The sequence below is a fragment of the Chiloscyllium plagiosum genome, unplaced genomic scaffold, assembly GCF_037043375.1.
Source record: "Chiloscyllium plagiosum isolate Xiang-an unplaced genomic scaffold, Cpla_swu_hap1 HiC_scaffold_26, whole genome shotgun sequence".
Taxonomy (NCBI): domain Eukaryota; kingdom Metazoa; phylum Chordata; class Chondrichthyes; order Orectolobiformes; family Hemiscylliidae; genus Chiloscyllium; species Chiloscyllium plagiosum.
Window position 1 is genome coordinate 57,640,703 of NW_028270164.1, and position 27,598 is coordinate 57,668,300.

Here is a 27,598-nt window from a genome sequence, read left to right on the forward strand (position 1 = left end):
TGTTGAGGTTGTACAGGATATTGGGGAGGCCTCTTCTGGAGCACAGCGTTTGTTTATGATCGGCTCGTGATAGGAAGGGTATTATTAAGTTCAGACAGTTTAGAAGAGATTTACTAGGATATTGCCGGGTGTGGGTGTTTGATTTATAAGGAGAGGGCTGGATAGGCTTGGACTTAGAGTCATAGAGAGTCAGAGTCCTACAGCACGGAGGCAGCCGACCAAACTGTCAGTCCACAGTAACCCATTTCCCTGTAATTGGCCCACATCCTTCTAAACCTTTCCGATCCATGTATTTGTCCAAATGGCTTTTAATCGTTAATGTACCCACCTCAACCTGGTAATTTACACATGCAAACCACTCTCCATGCAAACAAGTTGCCCTCTAGTTTCCTTTTTATTCTTTCCCCTCTAACCTTAAAGTGATGCCCTCTAGTCCTCAATTCTCCAACCCTGGGAAAAAGACTGTGCATTCACTCTATCCATGCCTCTCATGATCTTATACACTTCTATAAGATCCCCCCTCAGTCTCCTACACTCTAGAATGTCCCAGTTTGTCCAACCTCTCCCTATAACTCAGACCCTTGAGTCCTGGCAATATCCTTGTAAATTTCTTCTGCATTCTTTCCAGTTTAATAACATCCTTCCTATAACAAGTGTGGCCTCACGAACATCCTGTAAAACTACAACATTACTTCCCAACTTCTATACTCAATGCCCTGACTGATGAAGGCCAGTGTGCCAACAGCCTTCTTCACTGCCCTGTCTACCTGGGACTCCACTTTCACCTGAGCTCCAAGGTCCCTCTGTTCCACTACACTCTAAGGCTCTACCATTCACCATGAAACTCCTACCTTGATTTGACTTTCCAAAATGCAAGACCTCACGCTTATCTAGATTAAACTCTATTTGCCATTTCGTGGCCCACTTCCCCAGCTGATCAAGATTCTGCTGCAATTTCTGAGAACCTTCCTCACTGTCCCCGATACCACTTCTTTTAGTGTCAGCTGGAAACTTACTAATCACACCTTGTACATTCTCATCCAAATCATTGATATAGAGAACAAACAGCAATGGGCCCAGCACTGACCCCTGAGGCACTCCACTAGTCACAGGCCTCCAGTCTGACAAACATCCTTCCACTATTACCCTCTGCTTCCTACCATCAAGCCAATTGTGTATCCAATTTGCCAGCTTACCCTGGATGTCATGTGGCCTAACCTTTCAGAGCAGCCTACAATATGGACTCTTACCAAAAAGCCTTACTGAAATCCATATAGACCATGTCTACTGCCTTACCCTCATCAACTTTCATGGTCACTTCAAAGAATTCTAACAAATTTTGTGAGGCAAGATCTCCAATGCACAAAGCCATGCTGACTATTCCTAATCAAAGAGGGTTAAAATTCCTAATCAAACCCTGTCTTTCCAAATGCATGTATATCTTATCTGTCAGAATCTTCTCAACTAACTCACCTACCACAGAGGCTTACTGGTCACGAGTTCCCAGGATTTTCTTTGCAGCCCTTCTTGAATAAGGGCACAACATTCACTACCCTCCAGTTTTCCAGGACCTCAACCGTGGCTAACGATAATGCAAAAATATCAGACAGTGCTCACACAATTTCTTCTGTTGCCTCCTGCAGTGTTCTTGGATATATCTGGTCACGATCAGGAGATTTATCCACCTTCAGACATTCCAATACATCCAACACCTCCTCTACTGTGATATGGACTGTCCCCAAGATATCACCACTAACTTCCCCAAGTCTTCATGTCTTTCTCCACAGTAAACACCAATAAGAAATACTCATTGAGGAGCTCGCCCATCTCCTACAGTTCTACACATACATGTTCCACTTTAATCCTTGAGGAGCAGCAAATAAACCTGTTGGACTATAACCTGGTGTTGTGAGATGTTTAACTTTGTACACCCCAGACCAACACTGGCACCTCCAAATCATTTTCAAAGGCCTGCCTCTTGTCAGAGGTCCCTTTGCCTGTAAACAAATTATTCCAATCAACCCCTGAAAGTTCCTGTCTAATGCCATCAAAGTTCACCTTGCCCCAGTTTAGAATGTGATCCTGTGGAGTTTTGTCCCTCTCCATAGTTATTTTGAAACCAATAGAACGATGGTCACTGGCCCCAAAGTGCTCCCCCACTGTCATGGAGTTCAGTCCAGGCAAATGTGAGGGGATGCATTTTGGGAAGTCTATTTCCAGAGCGAACTATACTGTAAACGGAAGAGCCTTGGGAAACATTGATGGGCAGAGAGATCTGGGAGTTCAGGTCCTTTGTACCCTGAAGGTGGCTGCACAGGTGGATAGAGTGGTCAAGAAGGCATATGGTATGCTTGCCTTCATTGGACGGGGTATTGAGTATAAGAGCTGGCAAGTCATGTTAAAATTGTACAAGACATTGGTTCGGCTGCATTTAGAATACTGTGTACAGTTCTGGTCACCACATTACCAAAAGGATGTGGATGATTTGGAGAGAACGCAGAGAAGGTTTACGAGGATGTTGCCTGGTATGGAAGGTGCTAGCTATGAAGAGAGGTTGAGTAGGTTAGGATTGTTTTCATTAGAAAAAAGGGAGATTGAGGGGGGACCTGATTGAGGACTACAAAATCATGAAGGGTGTGGACAGGGTGGATAGAGATAAGCTTTTTCCCAGGGTGAGGGATTCAATAACAAGAGGTCACACGTTCAAGGTGAGAGGTGAAAAGTTTAAGGGGAATACACGCGGCAAGTACTTTACACAGAGGGTTATAGGTGCCTGGAACGTGTTGCCAGCAGAGGTAGTAGAGGCAGGCACAGCAGATTCATTTAAGATGTGTCTGGACAGATGCACGAGTAGATGGGGAGCAGAGGGATACAGATCCTTAGGAATTAGACGATAGGTTTAGACAGTGGATTTGGATCAGCTCAGGCTTGGAGAGCCGAAGGGTCTGTTCCTGGGTTGTAAATTTTCTTCGTTCTTTGTTGTCACCTCGGTCACCCGTCCTGCCCTATTTCGCAAGAGGAGGTCAGGTTTTGCCCCTTCCTAAGGAGGGCCTTCTACATACTGCTTGAGGAAACTTTCCTGAACACATTTAACAAATTCCACCCCATCTAAGCCTTTAACACTCTGGCAGACCCCAGTTTATGTTACGAAAATTAAAATCACCTATGACAACCCTATTGCTCCTGCAAGTCTCCCCAGTCTCCCTACATATTTTTCCTCTAACTCCCTTTGATTATTTGGGGGCCTATGGTACAATCCCAATAACATCACCATCCCCTTACTTCTTAGCTGCACCCACAAAGTCTTACTGGATGATCCTTCAGTTATTTCATCTGACTACTACTGTGATACTCACCTTAATCAAAAATGTATCTCCTCCTCCCCTCTTTCCACCACCTTTGTCCCACTTAAGGCACCTGTACTGTGGCATATTAAGCTGCCAGTCCCGTCCCTCCCTTAGCCATGTTTCTGTCATGGCTATAATATCCCAGTCCCACGTACCTATCCACGCCTGGAGTTCATTGGCCTTACCGGTCTTGCACTAAGATAGATACAATTTAATCCAACAGGCATTTGTTGCTCTCTCATGTTCCAGCCTGACATCTTTCACAGGAGCGTAGGAGGTTGAGAGGTGAGAGGTTTATAAAATCATGAAGGGTACAGGTAGGTTTAGTGGTACTGCCTTCCCCCTGGAATAGAGAATTTCAAAACTTTGGGGCATATTTTTAAGATGAGAGGAGAGAGATTTAAAGACATGAGAGGCTTTTTTTTTTAAAAAAAAGCAAAGCAGAGGGTGATTCATATGTGGAATGAACTTCCTGAGGAAGTGGTGAATGTAGGCAGTTACAACATTTAAAAGACATTTAGGTAAGTACATGAATAGGAAAGGTTTGGACGGACATGGGCCAGGAGCAGGCAGGTGCGAATAGTTTAGTTTGGGATTATGGTCAGCATGGACTGGCTGGACTAAAAGGTCTGTTTCAATACTGTATGACTAGGACTGTATGGAGCAGGTTCAAAGGGCCAAGTGCCCTACTCTTGTTCTGAGTTCATGTGTTAGTTAACAATCTGTTGATTAAAAGCCCTTTCCCCATATTCACACCAGCATGAAATCATCTATTTTCACCTCTGAAACGCTGCCCAACTTTACAGCTGCATCATTTCATCTGCAACTGAAATCTTCATCAATCCTCATAAGTAACAGTTGCAGAAGGAGGCTGTTCAGCCCATCAGGCCGGCTCTGTTACTCAGAGCTGTGTAACCGTGGCCTCAACTCCAATTTCTGGCCTAAGCCCCATAGATGATGATCAACTTCCTTGATGATCAAAAGGATGTTGAACTCCGTTTTCAATTACCCAGCCTTTCTGAGCAGAGAATTTCAAAGACAACCTCAGTGGAAAAAAAAATTCTGTCTTAACTCTTGATTTGATACTGTACTTATTTTTAGATCCCCCTACGCACAACCATCTTCTCAACATTCAATCTATTATGTCCCATCAGAATCTTACTGAGGAAACTCAGCAGGTATGGTAGATTTGTGGAGAGAAAACATAGTTAACATTCCGAGTCCAGTGACCCTTCCCCAGAATCTTCTTCAGGGTCACTAATCTCAAAACGTTAACTGTGCTTTCTCTCCTTCAATGCTGCCAGACTTGCTGAGTTTCACCAGCAATTTCTGCTTTTGTGTCAGATTTCCAGCATCCCCAGTTCTTTGTTTTATTCCTGAGAATATTCCCGATGAATGCTCGGTAAACTCCAACGAATAAAAGCCTGACCTGCTCAACCTTTCTTCACATGCTTCCCAGGTATTAGCTAAGTGAACCTTCACTAAATTGGTTCCAAAACAAGCCTTTCCCTCCTTAAAATAAAAGAGAACAATATTCTGGGTGCAGCGTTACCACTGGCCTACACAGTTGAAGGAAATTTTCCTACTTTTATACTCCACCCATTTCCAAGAAAAGCCAAAATTCCATTTGTCTCCGAAGCTGCACCTGCATAGTGACTTCTGTAGAATTCACACATGGGCCCCTGATCCCTCTGTACAGCATTCTGTATACTCTTCATTTAAATGTATTGCTTTTCATATCAAAGTGGACTTCACATTTTCTCACATTATACTCTATCCGGTAAGTTTTGCCCACTCATTCCCATCAGTCTCCAAGCCTTAGCTTGTCCTTTCTGCCGGAGGTTTCCGGAGCTTACAAGAAGGGGAGGTGTGAGGTGCAGGTGCCTGAAACGGGTGAAGGGTGACATTTCCACTTCCTGACCGCCGTGTCAGTGATGGGTCAGACATCACACAGGCCTGGGGATGGGAGTCTGTTGGTGGGTGGAAGTGGGAAGGTCAAGCAGGGATTGAAAAATGGTTGAAGGGTCTAAAAGGCAAGGTCAGCATTAATAATGTTTGGGACCTGGGGAGGTTGAATTGTGGATTAAGGGGACACCCTAATGATTAGTTAAAAGATGAGACAAATGGATGAGTTAGCTCTCACATGTCCACCTGTCCCAGCCATCAGCATTGGGCCCCGTTCACCCTTTTTCCTTCAACATCAGGGGCAGGAATAGAAAACGTGGTGAAGCAAAGCTCTCTTTCTTCAGAAACAGAGTCAGCTTGATCAATAGCGCTCTCAAACAGTTCTTAACTAGAAACTGAACTGGACTAATCCAGGTAAATGCTGTGGTTACAAGGGCAGGTCAGTGAGTAGTTTAACTTCTGACTCCCCAGAGCCTGGCAACCACCTACAAGGCACATTTCAGGAGTATGATGGAATACTCCCCACTTGCCTGGATGAACGCAGATCCAACTACACTCAAGAAGCTTAAGACCATCCTGGACAAAGCAGCCCATTTGATTGGAACCCCATCCATCACCTTCAGCATTCACTCCCTTAATTATTGACATGGAGTACCAGGTAATGTGTACCATATACAAGATTCATAGTAATAACTTAGTAAGACTCTTTTTCAGAATTGAAAGGGGCTGGAAAATGATAGTTTTATGCACTTACTTTAACCCTTTTGAAAAGAAAGACAAAAGGGTAACTGGAGACAGAATAGATCCTTAAAAAAAAAATCAGCATACATATGAAACCACATGAGATGGGGGAGATATTATGCATCAGTGTTTACTGTAGAGAAGGATATGAAAGATACAGAATGTGGGGAAATAAATACTGACCTCTTGAAAATTGTCCATATTGCAGGGAAGGTGCTGCTGGATATCTTAAAATGCATAAAAGGTTGATCAATCATTGGGGACCTGATCAGGTGTACTCTCGAACTCTGTGGGAAACTATGGAAATGATTGCTCGGCCCCCTTGCTGAGATATTTGTATCATTGATAGTCATAGGCGAGGTGCGGGAGTTTGGCTAATGTGGTGCTACTTTGCAACGTGCTAAGGAAAGGCCAGGAAACAACAGACGTGTGACCTTGACATCAGTGCTGGACAAGTTGTTGGGACAGAATGCTGAGGGACAGGATTCACATTTATTTGGAAAGGCATAACACTGATTAGAGATAGTCAACATGACTTTGTGCATGGGAAATCGTGTCTCACGAACTTGATTGAGTTTTTCTGAACAAGTAACAAAAAGGATGGATGAGGGCTGAGCGGTGGACATGATAATATATGGACCTCAGTAAGGCAAGCAACAAGGTTCCTCACGGTAGACTGGTTAGCAACGTTAGATCACATGGAATACAGGGAGAACTAGCCGTTTGGATACAGAACTGGATTGAAGGTAGAAGAAGAGGGTGATGGTGGAGGGATGTTTTATTAGACTGGAGGCCTGTGACCAGCAGTGTGCCACAAGGTAGCTGCTGGGTCCACTGCTTTTCATAATTTATATAAATGATTTGGATGTGAACATAGGAGGTATAGCTGGTAAGTTTGCAGATGACACCAAAATTGGTGGTGTAGTGGACAGCGAAGAAGGTTAACCTCAGATTTACAAAGGGATCTTGATCAGATGGGTAAATGGGCCAAGGAGTAACAGATGGAGTTTAATTTAGATAAATGTGAGGTGCTGCATTTTGGAAAGAGAAATCAGTGCAGAAGTTACCATGAAGCATATAAGGTCCTGGGGAGTGTTGCTGAGCAAAGAGACCCTGGAGCGCAGGTTCAAGGTTTCTTGAAAGTGGACTCACGGGTCGATAGGATAGTGAAGGTGGCGTTTGGTATGCTTGTCTTTATTGGTCAGAACATTGAGTATTGGAGTTGGGAGGTCATGTTGCAGCTGTACAGGGCATTGGTAAGGCCACTTTTGGAATACTCCATGCAATTCTGGTCTCCTTACTATCGGAAGGATGTTGTAAAACTTGAAAGGGTTCAGAAAAGATGTACAAGGATGTTGCCAGAGTCAGAGGGTTTGAGCTATAGAGAGGCTGAATAGACTGGGGCTATTTTGCCTGGAGTATGGGAGGCAGAGGGGTGACCTTACAGAGGTTCACAAAATCATGAAGGGCATGGATAGGGTAAATAGATAAGGTCTTTTCCCTGGGGTAGGGGAGTCCAAAACTAGAGGGTATAAGTTGAAGGTGAGAGATTTAAAAGGGACCAAATGGCAATTTTTTCATGAGGGTGGCGCATGTATGGAATGAGCAGAGAGTGTTCAGCAGGAGAAGATAAAAGGTAGGGAGGAGGGACTTGGAGGAGGGGCGTTGGAACGCCCCTCCAACCCCCCTCCTCCAAGTCCCTCCTCCCTACCTTTTATCTTCTCCTGCTGAACACTCTCTGCTCATTCCTGAAGAAGGGCCTGTGCCCGAAACGTCGAATCTCCTGTTCCCTGGATGCTGCCTGACCTGCTGTGCTGTTCCAGCAATAAAGTTTCAACTTTGATCTCCAGCATCTGCAGACCTCACTTTCTCCTCGCATGTATGGAATGAGCTACCAGAGTAAGTGGAGGAGGCTGCTACAATTTAAAAGGCATCTGGATGAGTATTTGAATAGAAAGGATTGAGAGATATGGGCCAAATGCTGGCAAATGGGACTCGATTAATTTAGAATATCTGGTTTGCATGAACGAGTTGGACCCAAGGGGCTGTTTCCATGCTGTATGTTTCGATGGCGCTACTGCTGGATTTCAGTTGAGGTCATCAACCTGAAACATTAACTCAGTTTTTATCACAACTGCTGAGTATTCCAGCATGTTCTATCCTTATTTCAGCATGTGCAGTATTTTGCTCATTAACGAGTTACCAAATCCTGCATATTTTCCAAAAACATCTGTCCCTCTTTTACATCATTTTTTAAACTTCAAAGATCTGATCTGATAAACTGCTCATTGCAGGTGATCAGGTGCATGATCAACACGTTGTAATAAGATGGTCATATGATATGATAATAATTCTGGCCTTACTATGAAGACTCCATTCTGCAAGTCCTTCCATGAACCCCTCACCTAGAATTTTGGTTCCCCAAAGTAGTCACAAACTCTGAACTTCCTCCTGCAGGACAAAGAGACCCAACATGCTCAGTAGATGGCACACAGGATGGGCAGCTCTTCACTGCCACTGAGGAGGCCAGGACGCAGTTTGCTTCCTGGTGATGAGGGGCACAAAGTAAGGGGGGGGACCAGAGTGTTGGCAACGGCCTAGTAGTATTATCACTGGATTGTTAATTCAGAGACCCAGGAAATATTCTGGGGACCCAGGTTCAAATCTTGCTACAGTAGAGGGTGAATTTGAATTCAATATAAATTCGGAATTATGGGTCTAACGATGAACATAAAATAATTATCGATTGTTGGAAAAATCTATCTGGTTCACTTATATCCTTTAGGGAAGGAAACTATCACCTTGACCTGGTCTGGCCTCCATCTGACTCCAGACCCACAGCAATGTGATTGACTCTTAACTGCCCTCTGGGCAATTAGGGATGGGCAATAAATGCTGACCTAGCCAGCGATACCCTCATCCCATGAACGCATAAAAAAGTTAGCAGTGAGGAAAAAGGGCAAACAATCCTGTGGGTACAACCATGAAATCTGAAGCCCACAAACTATGCGATTCGGAATTAATTCTGTTTATCCTTCACACGTGGTCACACGGATCATCACACCTTATCCTCAAGGGAATATCATCAGTCATAGTGAATTGATTTAAACATTTCAGCCATAATCCCATTCCTTTCTGGCAGGATCAGTGACCCCCAAAGCATCAGAGCAGCACAGTGAGGGCACTAAAAAAACACAAACAATCAACAAGTGTGGTGAAATCTCCCTTCATTACAAGGGGTAGGTATAAGTAAATTGACCTTTCATTAGTAAGGGAGTATTTATAAGGGTTAAACACATTCAACACATCCCACCTCCATTATCATTCTGAAGTTCCAATTAAAATATGCAGGATGACAGCACCTGAGAACTCTTTAAACGAGTGCATTTTAATGAAGAAAACACTCAGTCCTTACCCAGGAAGGCAGAGATACTCAACATGATCCCAAACACACATCGCTCAGGTGGAGTTGTGCCAGTGTCACTGTGAGGGATAAACATAAGGTGGTAAGAACTTAGCTCCAACTGGAACTGCTGCTAGACAGAGACACAAAACTCTTTTGATGGGATAATTGTTAGTGCAACACTAAACAAGAACCATCCCTTCAAATGCATCCTATAGGGACCATCAATGTAGGGGAGCAGTATGTTGTCCAGCCAGAACCAGAATAATAAGCAAATTATATAATCATAGAGGTTTACAGCATTGAAACAGGCCCTTCTGCCCAACTTGTCCATGCTATCCAGTTTTCACAATTAATCTAGTCCCATTTGGCTGCATTGATCCATATTCATCTATCTACCTGTCCAAATGTTTCTTAAAATTATAAAATTGTACTCACTCATTACCCTTTGTGAAAAAAATTGCCCCACTGGACCCTTTTGTATCTCTCCCCTCTCACCTTAAAGCTATTCCCCTACCATGGGGAAAAGCTGTTGACTATCTACCTTATCTATGTCACTCATGATTTCATAAACGTGTAGGAGGTCACCCCTCAGTCTCTTATGGTCCAGGGAAAAAGGTCCCAGCCTGTCCAGCCTCTCCTTATAACTCAAACCTTCCAGTCTCATTAAGAGTGTGGTCTGATTAAACATTTTGCCCTAAAACACTAACTCTGTCTCCTCAGGCCTGCTGAGCATTCTCAGCTGGTTTTGGGTTTCAGATTTCCAGCATCTGCCATGTTTTATTTTTGTTGCCTTTAACAGTCTGTGCACACAGTGTACAACATTTGAGCCTAAGACCACAGTTATAACAGCCAGGTATGAGAAGTTTATTACACTGGGTAATTATAGCATAGTACTGTGCCAGCAGAAAGAGTCTGATCAGTCTGCATCATTGAGAAGAGAGAATTTGTGATAAGTTTTCGTTAGTCACATGCCTCAGGATTATTTTAAGCACTGATAGATGTTGAAGTTTCACATCTTGTTAGATCCAGGTGGTGTGACGTTTGAAGCTCAGAGGCTGGTAGTCTGGTGTTTAAAACCAATTCAGACTCACTGCTCTAGGGGGAATCACAGTAATTGGTCAATAGAATCTCCACCATCCCACCCAGTGGCCATCATCAGTTTTGCCCACTATGTCAATTCAAGCCCGCTGTTCAAGGTTTCCACACATCTCGCTTGTTTTAAACAGACTTCAACTTTTACTCCCCCCTTCAAAGATTTGTAGGTGGACAGCCCCAGATGTCCCAGTTGTATGCCCTATAAAACTAGTCCATTTATCCACATCTTTTGAGATTAAATTGTTTAACTTCATAGACATGATGTTAAATTACTTCTGCCACATCTGCCCATTCACTCGGTCTGTCCGTAACCTCCTGAACTCTTACTACCCTCCTCATCATTTACAATATTTTGAAGTTTTGTGCCACATGTAAACTCTGAAATTACACTGTTTATACCCACTCCAGGCCTTTGATTGGTACCAGAAATAGCAGCAATTTCATGCCCAATCCCTCGGAAGTCTCATTCTACACTACCCATCTGTCTGAAATAACCTTGCACCATGACTCTGCCTTCTACACCAGAGCTAATTTCACCAGGTACTAGAGAAGCCGCTGCCCTTTAAATCAGTTTTAATTCTGATCACTGCTATTATACAGTATTTTACTGTATATTCTTACAAAAGTCATAGAGAAATTCAACCTTCATCAATCCCTTCTGTTTCAAACTTGACAAGCTACTTGCATGACCAACCGCACACGACCACTGAGTCAAATCATAGCATTGCAAATCCTGACATTTAAATTTCAATTAATTAATAGAATCAATAAACCTGGAATGAAAAGCTAATTTCAATAACGGTGATAACAAACTCTCATTCAAAAATGCTCTTTTACTATGGAAACATAGATCATACAGTACAGAAGAGGCCCATCAGCCCATTGAATGGGAATCACTGGCAAGGCTGGTATTTGTTGTCCATCCCCAGTAACCCTTGAACGGATTGTCCTCTGGAGTCACCTAGAAAGCCGGTTAAGAGTCAACCACATTGCTGTGGGTCTGGAGTCACACACAGACCTGACCAGGTCATGACACAAGTTTCCTTCCCTAAAGGACATGAGTGAACCAAAACAACAACTGCAGTTACCAAATAACCATTAGGCTAGCTTCTAATTCCAAATGTTAATCAAATGCAGATTTCACCATTTGCCATGGTAAAATTTGAATCCATATCCACAAAACATTAAATAGTTTCTGGACTATTCATCCAGTGGCATTACCACTATGTCCTCTTATCTTTACCAGAAAGGTCTGGTGACTCCTCACCCACAGTAAGGTGGTTGACTTTAACTCTCCTCTTAATTAGCCTCGCTAACTTCAGCATTTTTGAACTTAATTCATGGGATGTGGACTTTGCAGGCTAGACCAGCATTTATTGCATGTTCCTAGTTGCCCTTAAGGTAGCAGTGATCTGACTTTTTGAACCACTGCAGGTTGATCCACAATGTTGTGAGGGAGAGAATTCCAGGATTTTGGACCCAGTAACAGTGATATACTTCCAAGTCAGGATGGAGAGTTGCTTGGAGGTGAACTTGCAGGGGGTGGTGTTCCATTGCATCTGCTGCCCTTGTCCTTCTAGATGGAAGTGGTTGTGGATTTGGAAGGTGCTGTCTAAGGATCTTTGATGAATTTCCACAGTGCATCTTGGGGACAGTACACTGCTACTGAGTGTCAGTGGTAGAGGGAGTGAATGCTTATGGATGTGGTGCCAATCAATGGGGCTGCTTTGTCCTGGATGGTGTCAAGCTTCTGGTGTTGTTGGAGCTGCCCCCATCCAGGGCAAGTGAGGAATATTCCATCGCGCTCCTGACTTGTGACTTATTAATGATGGACAGGCTTTGTGAAGTTAGGAGGTGAGTTACTCCCTGCTGTGTTCCTACCTTCTGACCTGTTCTTGTAGCCACTGTGTTTATGTGGAGAATCCAGTTGAGTTTCTGGTCAATAGCAACTCCCAGACAGTTGATAGCATGAGAATCCGTGATTATAATATCACTGACTGCCAACAGACTATAGTTAGATTGTCTCCTATTGGAGATAGTTATTGTTTAGCGTTTCTGTGGCATAAACATTACTTGTCACTTAAAATCGTGCAGCCCCTCGGGTCCAATTCGTCTCTGTTGACCACATTTCCTAAACTTAACTATTCCAATTTGTCTGCATTTGCCCCATATCGCTCTAAACATTTCCGATCCACGCATCTATCCAAATGTCTTTTAAATATTCTAATTATATCTACCTTTACAAATTCCTTTGGCAGCTAATGCCATATACACACCACCCTCTGCATGAAAATGCTGCCCTCAGGTCCCTTTTAAATCCTTTCCCTCTCACCTTAAACCTATACCTTCTCATATTGGACACATTTACCATGGTGGGGGGGGGGGGGAAGCCTTGGCTATTCACCTTGTTGATGCCTCTCAGGATTTCATAAGCCTCTAAGATATGGTCCATGGAAAGAGTCCAGTTTATCCAGCCTCTCCTTATAACTCAAACCCTCCAGTCTCGATAATATTGTTGCAAATATTTCTTAGTTTAATAACATCCCTTCTATAGCAGGGCAACCAGAATTGTACACAGTACTCCAAGAGTGGCCTCACCAATGTCTTGTGCAGCCATCGAGAGTCATACAGCATGGAAACAGACTCTTGAAGTCCCACCAGTATGTGCCAATCATAATCCCAAACAAAACTAGTTCCACCTGCCTGAGCTTGGCCCATATCCCTCCAAACACTTCCTATTCATGTACTTATCCAAATGTCTTTTAAACATTGTAACTATTCTCCCATCCACCACTACCTCAGCAAGTTCATTCCACACTGTGGCTCAGTGGTTAGCACTGCTGCATCACAGCGCCAGGGACCTGGGTTTGATTCCTACCTCAGGCGACTGACTGTGTGGAGTTTGCACATTCTCCCCGTGTCTGCGTGGGTTTCCTCTGAGTGCTCCGGTTTCCTCCCACAGTCCAAAGATGTGCAGGTCAGATGAATTGGCCATGCTAAACTGACCACAGTGTTAGGTGCATTAGGAGTAAGCATAGGGTAGGGGAATGGGTTTGGGTGGGTTACTCTTCAGAGGGTCGTTGTGGACTAGTTGGACTGAAGGGCCAGTTTCCATACTGTAGGGAATTGAATCTAATCACACTCAAACCACTCATCACAACATGACATCCCAACTCTGACACCCAATGCTGATAAAGCATGGCATGTCAGGCAGCAGCCGAGGAGTACGAGAGTCAACTTTTTTTTCCAGGAGGGTCCTGCCCAAAACACCGACTCTTTTGCTTCTCAGGAGGTTGCCTGTCCTGCTGTGCTTTTCCAGCGCCACATTTTATCAACTCTACCTCTCTAACATCTGCAATCCTCACTTTCTCCTTTATTTCAATTCTGACCGATGAAGTCAAGCATACCAAACACCTTCTTTACACCCTGTCTACCTGTGACACCACTTTCAACTAACTATGTACCTGTACACAGAGGTCTCTCTGTTCGACACACGGTTAATGGTAGGGCCCCGGGGATTGTAGGCCCTGCCCAGGTTTACCTCACCAAAATGCAACATGTTGCATTTTAGCCAAATTAAACTCCACCTGCCTCTCCTTGGCCCATTGGCCCATCTGATCAAGCTCTCATGTACTCTTAGAAAACGTTCTTCACTAACCACTCCACCACCAATTTTGGTATCATCTGCAAACTTACTTACCAAGCCTACTATATTCTCATTAAATACATAAAACATTGAACAGTACAGCAGAGTACAGGCCCTTCAGCCCTTGATGTTGTGTCGAGCTGTAATCCTACTCTAAGATCAAACTAACCTACATACCCTACATTTTACTATCACCCATGTGCCTATTCAAGTGTCGTTTAAATGTCCCTAATGTCTCGGACTCTACTACACTGCCGGCAGTGCATTCCACGCACCCACCACTCTGTGTAAAGAACCTATCTTCTCTAAACCTTTCAATCATCTTAAAATTAAGCCCCCTCGTGATAGCCATCTCCACCCTGGGAAAAAGTCTCTGGCTATCCACTTTAAGCCTCTCATCATCTTGTACATCTCTACCAAGTCACTGCTCATCCTTCTTCACGCCAATGAGAAAAGCCCTAACTCTCAAGTTCTCTTCAGAAGACACGCCCTCCAGTCCAGGCAGCATCCAGGTAAATCTCCTCTGCCCCCTCTCTAAAGCTTCCATATCCTTCCTATAATAAGACGACCAGAACTGAACACAATATGTCAAGCGTGGTCTAACCAAGGCTTTACAGAGCTGCAGCATAACCTTGCGGCTCTTAAACTCAATCCCCCTACTAATGAAAACCAACACACCATACACTTTAACAACTCAATCAATTTGGGCTTAGGCCCCAAGATCCCTCTGTTCCTCTACACTGCCAAGAATCCAGTCTTTAACTCTGTATTCCGCATTCAAATTCGACCTTCCAAAATGAATCACTTCCCACTTTTCCAGGTTGAACTCCATCTGCCACTTCTCAGCCCAGCTCTGTATCCTATCACTGTCCTGTTGCAACCTACAACAGCCCTCCATGCTATCCACAACTCCATCAACCTTCGTTGTCATCGGCATACTTACTAACCACCTCCGCGCACCCCCACTTCCACTTTCTCATCCAAGTCAGTTATAAAAATCACAAACAGCAGAGGTCCCAGACCGATCCCTGCAGAACACCACTGGTCACTGATTTCCAAACTGAATACTCTCCATCTACTATCACCCTCTGTCTTCTATGGGCTAGCCAATTCTGTATCCAGACAGCCAGATTTCCCTGTATCCCATGCTTCTTTACTTTCTGAATAAGCCTTCCATGGGGAACCTTATCAAATGCCTTGCTAAAATCCATGCACACCACATCCACTGTTCAACCTTCAATGTATTTTGTCACATCCTCAAAGAATTCAATAAGGTTTGTGAGGCAAGACCTGCCCCTCTCAAAGCCATGCTGACTATCCCTAATCAAGCTACGCTTTTCTAAATAATCATAAATCCTGTCTCTCAGAATCCTCTCCAATAATTTGCCCACCATCGACATAAGAATGACAGGTCTGTAATTTCCAGGATTATCCCTATTCCCTTTCCTGAACAAGGAATAATATTTGCCACCCTCCAATCATTTGGTACTTTTCCAATGGACAGGGAGTACGCAAAGATCACCAAAGGCACAGCAATTTCTTCCTTAGCTTCCTGTAGTAATCGAGGATATATCCCTTCTGACCAAGAGGACTTTCTATCCTCGTGTGTTTCAAAGTTTCCAGCACATCCTCCTTCTTAACATCAATCTATTTGAGTACATCAGCCTGTTTCACGCTGTCCTCACAAACAACAAGGTCCCTCTCAATAGTAAATATTGAAGCAAAGTATTTGTTTAAGGACCTTCCCTACCTCTTTCGACTCCAAAAACAAGTTCCCTCCACTATCCTTGATCGGTCCTACCCTCACTAACCATCTTCTTGTTCCTCACATAAGTGTAGAACACCTTGGGGTTTTCCTTAATCCTATCCCTAAAGGCTTTTTCATGCCCTCTTCTAGCTCTCCTAAGTCTATTCTTCAGTTCCTTCCAGGCTATCTTGTAACCCTCTAGAGCCCTGTCTGATCCTTGCTTCCTCCTTCCTCTTGACTAGATGTTCCACATCCCTTGTCATCCAAAGTTCCTTCACCCTACCATCCCTTCCTTGCCTTAGGGGGACAAACCTATTCAGCACTTGCAGCAGGTGCTTCCTGAACAACCTCCACATTTCTGTTGTGCATTTCCCTGAGATTATCTGCTCCCAATGCTCCACAGTTCCTTCCTAATTGCATTGTAATTCCACTCCCACAATTAAATAATTTCCCATACCATCTGCTTCTATCCCTCTCTATGACTATAATAAAGGTCATGGAGTTGTGATCACTATCACCGAGATGCTCTCCCACCGATAGATCTGACACCGGCATGGTTCGTTGCCAAGCACCAAATCCAACATGGCTTCCCCTCTAATCAGTAAACCCTTCTCAATTACCTCCTTTTTTGTAATGTTATGCTATCCCCAATTTGCAATGCCACTCCCCCCACCTCTTTTACCTCCCTCCCTATTCCTTTTGAAACATCTATATCCCAGAACATCAAACAACCATTCCTGCCTCTGAGATATCCAAGTCTCTGCAATGGCCACAATGTCATAGCTCCAAGTACTGATCCATGCTCGAAGTTCATTATCCTTATTCCTGACACATCTTATGTTAAAATAAACACACTTCAACCCATCATACTGACTGCAACTTTAGCCTATTAACTGTCTATCCTTCCTCACGCTGTATATATCTGCCTGTTCACCAGCTACCCCATCCTCTGATCCATAGCTCCGGTTCCCATCCCCCTGCCAATCTAGTTTAAACCATCCCGAAGAGCTCTAGCAAACCTCTCTCCCAGGATACAGGTAACCCTCCAGTTCAGGTGCAACCCGTTCTCCTTGTAGAGGTCCCACCTTCCCCAGAATGTATTCCAGTGATCTACATATCTGAAGCCCTCCCTCCTATACCAGCTCTGCAGCCATGTGTTCAGCTGCACTCGCTCTCTGTTCCTTGTCTCACTAGCCCATGGTACCGGTAGCAATCTTGAGACTACTACTCTGACCGTCCTGTCTGTTAGCTTCCAACCTAACTCCCTATATTCACTTTTCAGGTCCTCATCCCTTTTCCTAGCTATGTCATTGGTACCGATGTACCACCACTTCTGGCTGCTCACCCTCTCCCTTAAGAATCCTGTCAACTCCTGACCCTGTCACCCAGGAGGCAACATACCATCCAGAAGTCTTGTTCAGGACTACAGAATCCCCTGTCTGTTCCTCTAATTATTGAATCTTCTATCATTATTATTGTCCTACTCTTCCCCCTTCCCTTCTGAACCACAGAGCCAGGCTCAGTGCCAGAGACCTGGCCGCTATGGTTCTCTCCTGGTAGGTTAACCACCCTCCCACCCCCCTCCCCCCCAAACAGTATCCAAAGCTGTATACTTATTACTGAGGGGAATGGTCACAGGAGATCCTTGCATGGACTGCCAATTCCCTTTCCCACTCCTGATGGTTAGCTACCATCCTGTAATTTAAGTTTGCCTACCTCCCTATAACCCCTTTCGATCACCCCTCAGCCTCCCGAATGATCCGAAGTTCATCCAGCTCCAGTTCCAGTCCCCTAGCACAGTCTGTGAGGAGCTGGAATTGGGTGCAGTTCTCACAGGTGAGGTCAGCAGGGTCACCAGTAGTACCTCCCACACCCTGCAAGACAACATGCAACTCCCCAGCCTCCATTCCCTCTGCTCTAGATTGTCAAAAGATAAAGATGATACAGCCTTACCTTACCGATCTTCCAGACAGTCTTTTGTTTTTGGTTAAAGGAAGAGGGTAGGTGGGAGACACTACAAGTGTTTCAGGTTTAGCCACTGCCCACTGGGTTAGTTCATTCACTTACCCATAGTCCCAGTATTTGTTTCTCTCCTGTTCAGCCTTCACTCTGCTAATTCATGAGGTAAGTATTTTAGATTCAAACTTACCTTCCGGCAGGCCCCTGGCTCCTGCTTTCTTGACTCCCGCTGCTGGAACAGTTTATATAAATGACAAAAGAGTGGACCCAAGCTTGGATATTGTCAACATATTGCTGCATTTGACTTGGACTGCTTCAGTATGAGAAGTTGTGAAAGATGCTAAACATTCTGACCTTAAATGATGGATGGAAGGTCATTGATAAAGCAGCTGAAGATGACTGGGCCTAGGACACGATCCTGACAAACTCCTGCAGGGATGTCCTGGAGCTGAGCTCAGAAACATCTTCCCATGTACCAGGAATGATTCCACCCAGCAGACAGCTTTGTCTCGATTCTCATTGAGTCACGTTTTAGTAGGGCTCCTTGGTGTACTCAGTCAAAATGTGGCCTTGATGTCAAGGTTGCCACTCCCTCCTCATCTCTGTTGTAACCCTGTTGTCATCTCGTTTTACCTCTCCTCAGTCGAAGCAAAACGCTCACAGACACAGTATAGTTTTACCTCCTTCACCTTTATTCCGGGCCCTGGAGGGAGAGAGAACAATCGCCCATGTGCACAGAGACATGAGTTCTCGGTCTTCTCTCTGGAACAGCAGATTCTTAAAGAGTTATATAATCACTTACAGGGAGGAGCATCCAGATAAGGCAACAGACATATTAATTGGGTAGCCATTACAATCAGCGAGTGTCAATAGCAAAGATTAAGCCATCTTAATGCTCTTAATCTTAACTAGCTTCACATAATGAATACTTTCCACCTTGTTAAATTGACCTTACATACTGAATTCTTCCAATATTGTTAAATGGCTCTATATAATAAATGCTTTTCCATCTTGTTAACCCATTACCCTTACCTCCAACACTCCATTGTTAACTATAAGTTCTTATCTGACCTAAGTCATGCTCAGCTGAACCTCTTGTTTCACAAAACTCAGAACTTAACTCTTTCCCTACCTGCTGATACCCTATACACCTTCTCAACCCAACATGACATAAAACTCAAAAGGCAAAACCTGATGGACAACCCAACATCAACTTAAGGACTGTAAACAGTGACAAACCCAGCCTTTTGACCTTGCAGTGTCTGCCTTATTAACATATGGGGACTAGCAGTAAAATTGGGAAAGCTCCCTCACAGAAGAGTCAAGCAACAGCCTGACATAGTCATACTCAGAATCTTATCTCAAATGTTGCAGACATGACCAACGCGATCCCTGGATATGTCCTGTCCTACCAATAAGACAGTCCCAATGGAAATGCTGACAGTGGTATACAGTTGGGAGAGTGCTGCCTTAGGACTCCTCAACTTTGACTCCAGATCCCATGAAGTCTCAGCATCAGGTCTTTCTCTAATTACCACCCAGCACACACCCCTTCCACCCCCCAGCTGATGTATCAGTACTCCTTCGTGTTGAAAATTACTTGGCAAACACATTGAAGGTGGCAAGAGCAGAGAATGTATTTCTCTGGGCATCAACTGCAGTGGCTAACCAAAACCACAATGACTGATCTGGTCCGATCCTAAAGGACATAGCTGCTAGACCAGGTCTGCAGTAGGTGGTGAGAAAACCAACAAGGGGAAAACATCATATTTGACCTTATCCTTACCAATCTGCTGGCTGCAGATGCAGGAGGGGCATAGTGGGCCATCAACAGAACGGTGGTCCAGCACACAATCTGCAACCTCATGGCCCAACATATCTCCCACTCAACCATTACCATCAAGGCATACTTAAAAATGAGAAGAAGCTACCAAATAGGACTACTTTCAAGACAAACAGCATAAGCAGCAAGTGATAGACAGAGCTAAGTGACCCTGTTACAATTCCATAAACCCACAAATCAAAATCAAATAACCCCCAATGGCACAATTAACATGATTTCACTTTTTGCAGCTTTTACTTTACCTCAAATCAGAACTAACACCAATTAAATAAGAATCAAAAGGCAAATGATAATTCAAATAAGAAAGTAAATTTGACTTTAAGTAGTTGGTATAGCAAAGATACTTAAGCAACAAGTGTGATGCAGCTACCCAGTGCTACAATGTTGGGTGTTTTACTGACAGTGTCAGTGAGGAGGCTGTTACCTCAGTTTATCAGATACAATTATTACTAACAAGATTATGCGTCTCAAGAGAAAATAGGGATGAATAATAAATGCGAGCTCAGCCAGTGTTGTCAACATCGTAAGTATGAATCATGAGCACTTTTACAAACCCCCCCTTCTTCAGGTCACAACAGTCTGGATGTGGTCACTCTCACATTCCCCTCTAAGCAAGCAACTAACCTTGCTTGACATAGTCTGACAACTTCAGCTAAAAGGCAGCTCTTTAGCATCTCCAAGTTATTCACACAGTTTTCCAAGTTTGAGACCTTTTAAGGCTACTTACACAGTACTTACAAGGCTTCCTGCAATATAAGCTGATTATTCTCTGCCTTCAGTTTTGCCTGATTCGCAGCTTTCATTTGTTAACTTCTCTCTTGTCACTACTGATTCCAGGTCAAGGGACTCCAAGTTATATGACTGGTATTTATCACCCACAAAAATTACAACTAAACACTTTACAATTGACATAATCTCAAACTTCCTTTTCAAAACATTCTGAAACTCATCTTCGATTCCACCATCATTTAAATAATTATAAATCTTCCTCACTGCACTGCTTCATAAAACTTACCACATCCCATAACCAATGGATCAGATCTAAGCTCTGTCATGTCCAGCAATGAATCCAGTGGACAGTTAACACACTGGAGGAGACGACTCCATAAATATGATTATATCCGCAACGAGTGGGGAGCCTAGACATCAATGCAAAAGATGCAGCTGAAGCATATGTAGCAATCTTCAGCTAGAAATGCCATCTCAGCCTCCTCCAGAACTTTCCAACATGACAGATGCCCGACTTAACTAGTTTGCTTGATTCCACTCAAGAAATAGCTGAAGGCACTGGATACTGCAAAGGCTATCACAACGTTCTGGTAATGGTATTGAAGACTGGTGCTCTAGCATTTGCCATGCCCATAATCCTGCTGTTCCAATAAAGTTACAACACTTTCATGGGATGTGGATGTCACCAACTTTAGTGACCATTACCAATTTGTCCTTGAACAGAGTGGCTTATGAGGCCATTTCAGAGGACAGTTAAGAGTCAATCACTTTGCTGTGGGTCTGGAGCAAATGGATTTTTATATCATTAACTGATAGTCATCATGGTCGCTACTACTGATATTAGCTTTAGACTGCAGATTTAGTTTAAAACTGAACTTAAATGCTACCAATTGCTGTGGTGAGGTTTAAACCAAAAAAGTGCCCAGAGCATTAGCCTGGCCTTGTAGGTTGCTCCAGTGACAAAACTATACAGCACTGTCTCTCTTTAACTTCTGTGCCCATAAAAAGCAGACCAATCCAATCAATCAGTTATTGTCAGTTAAGTGACCATGAATAAAGTGATAGAATGTGTTGGTGACAATGCTAACAAACAATTACACAGCAATAAACCTGCGCACTGTACTCATTTTGGGTTCAATCAGGGCCACTCAGCTCCTGACCTCATTATAGCCTTCGGTGAAACATAGACAAAAGGTCTGAACTGCAGAGGAGAGAGGAGGTGCGAATGTCTGCCTTTGGCATCAAGAAGGCGCAGCACAATTGGAGTCAGTGGGAATCAGGGGGAAAACTCTGATGGTTGGAGTCACCATAAAGTGCAGCGTCCTCACCATAGCCATTTTTCATCTTTGGATGCTTCAAAGGATCTTCAGATTAGATCAGAAATGAAGATGTTCGCCAATGATTACAAAACATTCAGTATCATTCACGACTCCTCAGATAACAACAAAGCCCAAATCCAACTGCCACAGGACTTGGATAATATCAAGCATTGGGCTGAGAATTGGCATATGACATTTATGCACATAAATGCTAGGCAATGAACATCTCTATCAACACAGAATCTAACATTGTCCCTTGACGTGCAATGCCACTGACATCACTTAATCTCCCAATATTAACATCTGACATGTTGATGGAATATAACGCTCAAGGTCAACATCATACTGAGTAAAATCATCTCGCTTGATCAGCGCCCTAATTCCTATCACTGGCACAGTGCAGCAGTGTGTACCATCTATTATACTGCAATAACTCATCAAGATTTTCCTGATAACACCTTCCAAATCCATTATCTTTTACAGTCATCGAGATGTACAGCATGGAAACAGACCCTTCGGGCCAACCCGTCCATACCAACCAGATATCCCAACCCAATCTAGTCCCACCTGCCAGCACCCGGCACATATCCTTCCAAACCCTTCCTATTCGTATACCCATCCAGATGACTTTTAAATGTTGTAATTATACCAGCCTCCACCACTTCCTCTGGCAGCCCATTCCACATACGCACCACCCTCTGTGTGAAAACGTTGCCCTTTAGATCGCTTCTATATCTTTCCCCTCTCACCCTAAACCTATGCCGTCTAGTTCTGGACTCTCCCACCCCAGGGAAAAGACCTGTCTATTTATCCTATCCATGCCCCTCATGATTTTATAAACCTCTAAATGTTCACCCCTCAGCCTCCGATGCTCCAGGAAAAACAGCCCCAGCCTGTTCAGCCTCTCCCTGTAGCTCAAATCCTCCAACACTGGTAACATCCTCGTAAATCTTTTCTGAACCCTTTCAAGTGGGTGGTACGGTGGCACAGTGGTTAGCACTGCTGCCTCACAGCGCCAGAGACCCGGGTTCAATTCCCGCCTCAGGCGACTGACTGTGTGGAGTTTGCACGTTCTCCCCGTGTCTGCGTGGGTTTCCTCCGGGTGCTCCGGTTTCCTCCCACAGTCCAAAAATGTGCAGGGGTCAGGTGAATTGGCCATGCTAAATTGCCCATAGTGTTAGGTAAGGGGTAAATGTATGGGTGGGTTGCGCTTCGGCGGGGCGGTGTGGACTTGTTGGGCCGAAGGGCCTGTTTCCACACTGTAAGTAATCTAATCTAATCTAATCTATCTAACCTAAGTTTCACAACATCTTTCCGATAGGAAGGAGACCAGAACTGCATGCAATATTCCAAAAGTGGCCTAACCAAGGTCCTGTACAGCCGCAACATGACCTCCCAACTCCTGTACTCAATACTCTGACCAATAAAGGAAAGTATACCAAACGCCTTCTTCACTATCCTATCTACCTGCAACGCCACTTTCAAGGAGCTAAGAACCTGCACTCCAAGGTCTCTTTGTTCAGCAACACTCCCTAGGACCTTACCATTAAGTGTGTACGTCCTAAGATTTGCTTTTCAAAAATGCAGCACCTCACATTTATCTCAATTAAACTCCATCTGCCACTTCTCAGCCCATTGGCCCATCTGATCAAGATCCTGTTGTAATCTGAGGTAACCTTCTTTGTTGTCCACTACACCTCCAATTTTGGTGTCATCTGCAAACTTACCAACTGAACCTCTTATGCTCGCATCCAAATCATTTATGTAAGTGACAAAAAGTAGTGAACCCAGCACTGATCCTTATGACACTCCACTGATCACAGGCCTCCAGTCTGAAAAACAACCCTCCATCACCACCCTCTGTCTTCTACCTTTGAGCCAGTTCTGTATCCAAATGGCTAGTTCTCCCTGTATTCCATGAGATCAAACCTTGCTAACCAGTCTCCCATGGGGAGGCTTGTCGAACACCTTACTGAAGTCCATATAGATCACATCTACCGCTCTGCCCTCATCAATCCTCTTTGTTACTTCTTCAAAAAACTCAATCAAGTTTGAGAGACGGGTAACAGATAAATGGGAACAGCAAACCCTGTAAGTTCCCCTCCAAGCCATTCACCATCCTGATTTGGAAATATAATATGGGCGGCACGGTGGCACAGTGTTTGGCACTGCTGCCTCACAGCACCAGAGACCCGGTTCAATTCCCGCCTCAGGCGACTGACTGTGTGGAGTTTGCACGTTCTCCCTGTGTCTGCGTGGGTTTCCTCCGGGTGCTCCGGTTTCCTCCCACAGTCCAAAGATGTGCAGGTCAGGTGAATTTGCCATGCTAAATTGCCCGTAGCGTTAGATAAGGGGTAAATGTAGGGGTATGGGTGGGTTGCACTTCGGCGGGTCGGTGTGGACTTGTTGGGCCGAAGGGCCTGTTTCCACTCTGTAAGTAATCTAATCTAATCTAATAATTGCCTTTTCTTCAGTGTCACTGGGTCAAAATCTTTCCTTAACAGAATGGTGGGTCAAACTATATCACATGGACTGCAGCAGTTCAAGAAACTGCCTCACCACCATCTTCAAAGATAATTCGGGACAGGTCAGTGACGGCAACGTTTCACCAAAGAGCAGATCATTGGTCAATTACTGTTTCATCAACAATTTTTGATCTCAATCCACCTGGGCAAGAAGCCATGCATTGCATTGTACATTGCATGTAAGTGCGTAAGATGGACTAAAAATGATGGGAACACACAAACATGTGGAAAAGATGAGACAGCAAGATGAACTCAAAAAAATTATAGAAACATGTGACAGAGGGAACATAATGGAAAGGCAGCTAGATTTATGACGAATCGAGAGAGAGATCTTTGTCTTCAGGAGTCTAACAGGAATGAAACTGTTTAAAAGTTTCTGGTTTTGTTGTGCTTCCTGTTGGAGACAGACCAATTAACCCTACCCTCAACTTTTTGTATTAATGTTTTTGACGAACATTTACGGCCATCACAAAACAACTTCATGCAAGAACAGAAGAGAAGTTTAGGAACAATCCCAGTGCTTCATGGAACTTCCCACTTGAAACAGTTCCAGACTGTTGCTTGGTTACAGCTGAGCAACTTCTGATAAAATCCTTTACAATCGGAATTCCTTCCTGAACATTTCTTCCCCACCCCCACTCCCTGTGGGTGCACCGAGTGAGGGAGACTTTAACTGTTTCGGATGCTAATTCACCACCACACATTCTCAAAAAGGCAATTAAAGAAGGGCAACAAATCCTGGCCAAACACACGTCCCATGAAGGATTTAAAAAAAAAATGCTTTAAGCACAAGGTGTGTAAAGTTTCCTTTAAAAATAACTGATTGAAATCAACACACAGTGATTAAACCCCACTTTAGAGTTCTTTATATTGAATGAACAAAGAGGAATCTAACTCCAAAACTCTTGATCAGTTGGTTTAATGCACCAGAGTGGGGCAAGGAGTCTTAGTCCTTGAGAAAATCCAAAAGATCAATTCCTGGTCAGTACAGAAATGTCGGCTTCCATTGTGATGGTGATGCACTACAATTGACTCCAGTACATCTAAACACAATAGTGGGGGGGGAAAAAAAAGAGTCCCAGTCTTCTCACACAAGAGAGTGGAAATGTAAACTATTCTCCCTTCAAAAGGCTTCTGGAGGTCAATTTAAGTTTTCAAGACTGAATTCAGTAAATTTCTATTGGATGGGGATACCACAAGTAGTGAGATAGGGGTCAGTTGTGGCATCACTGTTCGAATAACCTAACTTTTGGTTTACTAATGCTCTTCAGGGAAGGAAATTTGCCATCCTCACCTGATCTGGCTTACATGTGACTCCAGAACAACAGTGATGTCATTAACTCTCAATTGCCCTCTGAAATCGCCTAGTAAGCTTTCAGTTGTACCAATCACCACAAAGTCTCAAAGAAATGAAACTGGACGGATCATCTGGCATCAACCTAGACACCGGAAAAGACAACAGGACAGCCTTGCTGGCCCTGCAAAGTCCTCCTGAGTAACATCGGGGGGCTAGTATCAAAATTGGGAGAACGGTCTCACAGAATAGTCAAGCAGCAACTGGACAGTCATACTTACAGAATTATCCCTTGCAGACACCACCATCACCACCCCTGGATATGTCCTGTCCCACTGGCAGGACAGACTCAGGAGGTAGAAGCACAGTGGTATACAGTCAAGAGGAAGTTGCCCTGGGGAATTCTCAACAGTAACTCTGGAGTCTATGAAGTCTCATGTCTTCAGGTTAAACATGGGCAAAAAGAAAACTCCTCCTGATTATCGTGTACCATACTCCCTCGACAGATGAATCTTTACTCAGGTTGAGCAAAACTTGAAGGAAGCAGAGGATGGCAAGGGCACGAAATGTACTCTGGGTGGGAGATTTCAGTGCCCACCAGTAAGAGTCACGCAGCAGCAGTACCACTGATTGAGCTGGTCGGGTCCTAAAGGACATAGCTGCTAGACTGGGCCTGCAGCAGGTGGTGAGGGAACCAACACAAGGGAAAAACATACTTGACTTCATCCTTACCAACCTGCCAGTTGCAGATGCATGCGTCCATGACAGTATTGGTAAGAGTGACCATGGTACAGTCCTTGTGGAGATGAATTCCCACCTTCACATCAAGAATACCCTCCATTATGTTGCGTGGCACTATTACCGTGCTAAATGGGACAGACTTCAAACAGATCTGCAACTAAACACTGGGCCGCCATGGAGTACTATGGGCCATCAACAGCAGCAGAATTGTACTCCAGCACAGTCTGCAACCTCAAGATTTGGCACATCCCCCACCCAACTATTACCATCAAGCCAGGGGATCAACCCTGATTCAATGGAGAGTGCAGGAGGGCATGCCAGGAGCAGCACCAGCCATACCCGAAAATGAGGTGTCAACCTGGTGAAGCTACCAACAGGACTGCTTGCAAGTCAAACAGCATAAGCAGCAAGTGATAGTCAGATCTGAGCGATCCCACAACCAACGGATTAGATCTCATCTCTGCAGTCTCGCCACCAGCAGTCATGAATGGTGGTGGATAATTAAACAATTCACTGGGGGCAGTGGCTCCACAAGTATCCCCATTCAGGGAGATGGAAGAGCCCAGCACATCAGTGCAAAAGATAAGGCTGAAGCATTCACAGCAATCTTCAGCCAGAAGTGCTGGCTAGATGATCCAAATCAGCCTCCTCCAGTGGTCCCCAACATTTCAGATGCCAGTCTTCAGTCAATTCAATTCACTCCACATGAGATCAAGAAACACAGTCAGTCAGAGGCCCAGATTACTGCACAGACTATGGGCCCTGATAACATCCCAGCAACAGTACTGAAGACTTGTGCTCCAGAACTCATTGCTGTCCTAGCCAAGCTATTCCAGTACAGTTACAACACTGGCATCTACCCAACAAGTGTGGAAAATAGTTCAGTTATGTCCTGTACATAAAAAGGAGGACAAATCCAACCCAGCAATTACAACCCCAGTCTACTCTCAAATCATCAGTAAGCTAATGGAAGGTGTTATCAACAGTGCTATCACAAGCAGCACCTGCTCAGTGATGCCCAGTTTGGCTTCTACCATGGCAATTCAGCTCCTGACCTTATTACAGACTAGAGTCGATGTGGACAGAAGAGCCAAATTCCAGAGATGAAGCAAGAGTGACAGACCTTGGCATGAAGGCTGAATTTGACTGAGTGTGGCATCAGGGGGCCCTAGCAAAACTGGAATCAATGGATATCAGGGGACAGCTCCAACAACACTCAAGAAGCTGGACACCATCCACAAACAGCCCCCCTGACTGGCAGCATATCCACAAGCATCCACTCCATCCACCACCGACACTCA

The 27,598-nt window shown here is 44.3% G+C and overlaps 1 protein-coding gene across 12 annotated transcripts in view; it reads right to left on the reverse strand.

The window, feature by feature from the left end:
- LOC122563336 (DNA damage-regulated autophagy modulator protein 2) overlaps positions 1-27,598 on the reverse strand; it is a 116,848-nt gene that overhangs the window by 58,579 nt on the left and 30,671 nt on the right. For 11 of the 12 annotated variants that reach the window (XR_015750973.1, XR_015750974.1, XR_015750972.1 and 8 more), the window contains one exon: positions 9,409-9,476. The exons of the other annotated variant lie outside the window; for it this stretch is intronic. Coding sequence is in view for 8 of the 11 variants with exons in the window: in XM_087973769.1 (XP_087829895.1) it covers positions 9,409-9,476 (68 nt within the window). In the remaining 3 variants the exon portion in view is untranslated. The remainder of the gene's footprint in view (positions 1-9,408; positions 9,477-27,598) is intronic. 12 annotated transcript variants of the gene reach the window in all.